This window comes from Danio rerio, chromosome 1, assembly GCF_049306965.1.
Source record: "Danio rerio strain Tuebingen ecotype United States chromosome 1, GRCz12tu, whole genome shotgun sequence".
Taxonomy (NCBI): domain Eukaryota; kingdom Metazoa; phylum Chordata; class Actinopteri; order Cypriniformes; family Danionidae; genus Danio; species Danio rerio.
Genome location: NC_133176.1, coordinates 56,072,198 through 56,077,359, shown reverse-complemented (window position 1 = coordinate 56,077,359; position 5,162 = coordinate 56,072,198). Strand labels below are relative to the sequence as shown.

The window sequence follows — 5,162 nt, the reverse complement described above, 5'->3', positions numbered from 1 at the left end:
GCGCATAGGTCTCAAACTGGATTCCTGGAGGGCCGCAGCTCTGCACAGTTTTGCTCCAACCCTAATCAAACACAGCTGATCCAAATAATCAAGGTGTTCATGACTACTAGAGACGATTAAGCAGGTGTGTGTTGGAGGTGGTTGGAGCTAAACTGTGCAGAGCTGCGGCGCTCCAGGAGTTAAAGACCACTGTTTTAGAGTGTACTGAAAGCAACTTTAGATTAATTTACAAAACATGAATGATACAAACTTGAAAGTGAGTTTTAATTTTTTTTTTTAATTTCAAACCAAGCCACATCACCACACAACAGGAAAGAAATGAAAACCAGGAAATGAAATTAATCACTTGTGTGCTCTATCCTCTAATAATTCAGCAGACTGAATTATTCACCAAAACCCGGAACTATAGGCTATATATAATGGCACGTCTTTGAATGTTTACCAGCCATTCAGAATCAAGCATTCATCAACCCCGTAGCATAATACAGATAATTAAATATAAGGCCTGTGATAAAACTGATGATAATAATCAGATGAATGTGAGCAGATTAATATCAGCACAGCAGCTCTTCATGCTTAAAGAATGGTACACCAGGAGCTATCTTCTGCTGGCGGAGGAGGACGAGGAGAAGGAGTGTGATTTACTGGAGTGCTGTAGGACTGATAAACAGAATGTTGTTGATAGTAAAATGGCTGCTGGTTGTTGGTACGATTGCCAGTATTGGAGACCTTGGAGAGAAAATCCTCCCTGCTCATGTTTTTGATGATCAGCAGGAGGCCATTGCTCACACGGTAGGTTTTGCTGCTGTCAAAATGTCTCTGGTCGCTGTGTTCAGTCACATAAACCCTGTTCAGTTTACCATTGCCGTCCTGATGCACAATAATGCGGTCCTTGTTACTGTCAGGGTTATAGTGGCTGTATTTTTGCCTGACGTAATTTGGGAGCTTGTCTGCATTTGAGTAATTCAGGTTTCCCACTTCATAGTATGGGAGATTTTGAATGGGCACGATGTGATCTTCATCTTCAATTCTGTTATTAAACTTGTGGAAGCCAAACTCTCCAAACACCGGATTGAATTTGGGTTTAATTTCCCCAAAATCGAACAATATATATTCACGAGCAAACCAGTAGAGCAGATTGAGGCCATGTCTGGGCTCTGGCTGACCGAAGCCTGACTGTTTGAGCTGGGAGAGTTCATTCAGTGTGCCTTTCACCATGATGGAGGATCACTGTGAGGGAGAGAAAGAGGAAATATATATTTTAAAGAATATTGTGAACTCTAAAATAAAAAAAAAATGCTGGTTTGTTGTAACCAAACATTGTCAACAAATATGGATAGATCAAACCATTGGGTTAAAACGTGCAATTTCAATTTAATTGAAAAGAATTAACCCAATTTTAGTGCTGGACACGTATAAAAAATAAGTATAAAATAAGTATGGTATAAAAAGTTTGTTTTGCAATTTAAGTGCGTATACTGTGTTTATTCATTATGTATATGCAAATACACAAAAACATATATATATATATATTTGAGAATGTTTTTATTTATATTTTGGTATATATAATATATGTGTATATGATACCATGACATATAAATTTAATAATATATGTTTTATTGTATATTTGTGCTTCTATGTAAGTGTGTGAGTCTTATATATATTATAATATATGCATATATTATGTCAAGAACAAACTTTTATTTTGGATGGGATGGGCGTTTAATTGGTCTCAGATCGCACAAGAAGCACTGCAATAACATTAATTATGTCTTTAAAATATGATAATTTATTTTACCCCAGTATTTTCAATGGAATTTCTGTGCTAGCCCTGTTGCTCCTTATGGTGCAAGCGATTACAACAGTCTTTCATTTTGTTTTACGCTTAAACAACTAGTCTATTTAACTGAATGGATTGTAATTACATTACAACATCGATGCTGTAAAAACAACCTTGTGAAATTGAAAATAGTCACATTTAGCTTTCATCGGAGGTTAATGGTTGGTTTTAAAAGTCTAGCTGTGCATAGAGCCCATTAATCTTGTCCAAGCAGTAATAATTTATTATTCTTTGAATGTAATATTTACATTTAAAGTTGAAGGAATGTAAGCCATTTTTATTAGTTATGGTGACTATTGGGCTTGACCCTTTATTTGTTTTTTCATATTTTTGCAATATAATTCAATACAAACTACAGTAGTTGGGGGGAAAAAAGTTCAGCTTCCCTAATCAGAATTTATCATTAAATCATCAAAGAAAAAAAAAAACAGATTCCTTAAGAAATTTTGTTTTTAACAAAACAATAGTTTAAACTTCCATTGTTCTCTTGAAATCACATTAATAATTTGTTGTAAATATGAATAATTATTTTATGAAATACAGGATGTGAAATATTTTCATTAAAGGAGAGTGAAAAGAAAGTCAGAGTAGTTATAGTATTATAATTCGATTTCTCAAATAGTAAATGCCCCTATAGCTGTGTGGAGGAAAAACATGCTATAAAGCAACATAAGCTCACTCTGTGATTATTAAACACACAAAAGTTGTACCTTACAGATGAAGAGTGCTCCTCCGAGTGTTTTTGCAGTGATGATCTGTAGAGAACTGAGGTCACTGTCACTGAGCAGCAGTATTTTTTTAATCATCTTTTTACAACACACCCACTTCAACAAAGAAAAAAAAATGCATGGCTGGGAAATAGAAACTTAAGCAGTTTGGAGGGGAGGCGATTTCTAGGAGGTTATTGTGTCTTTATGAATATGAAAAAAGTAAAAAATGACATATCTCTCTATTTTGGAGATATTATTTATAATATATCCCCTGACAGAAATGAGAGTGAAAATTACAATTAACAATAGCATGTTTATGGTATTTAAAAAAATAGCTCTGTTGTGTTTTGAGTTACTGTAAATGTATTTTTGATACACTAAAAAATATCCATAAATGAGTATTTTGAGATTTACGTTCTTGACAGATCAAGAAGTAGATCACATTAGGAGTTAAACCAGATGCCATCCTTCAAGCTAATGAGTGCTCACGAGCTTGAGGAGAGGCTAATTACCATTCCAGAGAATACTTTGTTACCCCAGAAGACATGCATAATATCCAAACTGCTATGCTTTGAGGAAAACACCTTCATAAAAATGACTGCAGGAGTACAGACAAACTATTAACCGGTCCTTCAAGAGATGATGTCATAATTGATCAGCCTCTGAGGAAGGTTCATTCATTCCTTCACTTTCTTTTCGGCTTAGTCCCTTTATTAATCTGAAGTCGCCACAGCGGAATGAACCGCCAACTTATCCAGCATATTTTACGCAACTGCAACCCATTACTAGGAAACATCCATATACACTCATACATCATGGACAATTTTAGCTCACCCAATTCACATATACCGCATGTCTTTGGACTTGTGAGGAAAATCAGAGCACCCGGAGAAAACCCACGCAAACATGCGGAGAACATGCAAACTCCACACAGAAAAGCCAACTGAGCCAGGTACGACTCGTGAGGTGAGGTCGCTGGTTTGAGTCTCAGCTGGGTCAGTTTGCATTTCTGTGTGGAGTTTGCATGTTCTCCCCATGTTGGCATGGGTTTCCTTCAAGTGCTCCGATTTCCCTTACACTCCGAAGACATGCGCTATAGGTGAATTGAATAAGTGTTTCCCAGTACTGGGTAGCAACTGAAAGGGCATCCACTGGGTAAAACATATGCCAAAATAGTTGGCAGTTCATTTTGTCTTTGTTTGTTAATTATTCTGCACGTTTTACACAGAGGATGCTCTTCCAGCTGCAACCCAGTACTGGGAAACATCCATTCACTCCCAATCAAACACATACACTACGGACAATTTAGCTTATTCACCTACAGCACATGTGTTTGGACAGTGCGGGAAAACTGGACGCAGCTGAGGCTTGAACCAGTGACCCTCTTGCTGTAAGGTGACAGCGCTACCCACTGCGCCACCCTCTCTCTCTCTCTATTTATTTTTTTAACACTTGTGCATGGCATCATTTTCATATCATTCATTTGTTTGTGTGAGGAAAACTCACATAGTGCCATCATTAATTTTAGATTTAATGCTTGTACACTGCACTTACACTCATGTTTGTTCATTGCCGAAGGCTGACTTTGACAGAGTGGCTACAATGTTTGTCAATGACTTTTCTCATTGTCAAGAGTTTTGCAAGTACTTCCAGAAGTAGATGGGCTGATTGTGGATGTTATAACAATGTGAATTCAGAGACCAACACTTTGATTAAAAGGTGCATTTTTCTTTTCTACCGGTCAAAATTGTGGGGTCAGTAGGATTTGTAATTGTTTTAAAATAAGCTTCTCCTGCTCACCAAGGCTGCATTTATTTATTCAAAAATACAGTACGAATTGTAAAATTGTGAAATGTTATTGCACCTTAAAATAACTGTTCAAAAGTTTTTCAGTTTTTTTATAATCAGTTAAACTCTGCTGTTATTTTGGGATTTCCGTCTGGATTTTGCCAACCCAAATTTAAAAGCTTCCCAAATCCACATGCAGAGGTGTAAATGCAAAACTTTGGTTTCATTTTAAAGAAAACGCTTTGAGTTTTCATAAAACACTATTGAAAGTGTTTAAATCAACTATATATGTTGTCTGTGTTATAATAAACCCCTAAAAAAGAGGCGCTTCTTGTATTTTTTTTATAAACTCAAATTTGAAGGTGTACCTTTTAGGTTCTGTGTGGTCTAGCGTGCTGTAATTAATTTTGGTGGTTCCTGCACATGTCTGTAATCATAGGAAAAAAGAAAAATGTCTCCACCATAATGTATGCAAAAAATTATTGTATTCCAACTGAAGAGAGGTGCTGTACAAGCCACATGGACTGATCATTGTTTTCATATTTCACTATTTATTGCTCATTGGGAATCCGACTGGGGGGGTTTGGGAGTCTCTCTATCATTGCAAAGAGTGTTCCAGCAAGCAATAGCCGTCATTTCACCGGCTAGGTGAAGTAAAGATCAGATCTAGCCTGGCTACGTGTAACCCAATTTTAGCCCGAATAACCTTAAATTTGGTTGTATGTTGTTGTTTTGCTAAATAAAGCTTATGATATGTATGATACTCCATTATGTAAGAGAAGTCAATAACGTTTATGATGTACCTGCAAGTAATAAACGTAGCT

General features: G+C 36.4%; 1 protein-coding gene across 1 annotated transcript; it reads right to left on the bottom strand.

The window, feature by feature from the left end:
- Positions 1–257: 257 nt before the first annotated feature.
- LOC108179086 (uncharacterized) lies at positions 258–2,689 on the bottom strand. The gene is made up of 2 exons (XM_681977.10): positions 2,551–2,689; positions 258–1,230 (listed from the first exon to the last, which is right to left on the bottom strand). The coding sequence occupies exon 2, from the start codon at positions 1,216–1,218 to the stop codon at positions 577–579; it is 642 nt and encodes a 213-aa protein (XP_687069.2). The 5' UTR covers positions 1,219–1,230; positions 2,551–2,689; the 3' UTR covers positions 258–576.
- Positions 2,690–5,162: the final 2,473 nt, after the last annotated feature.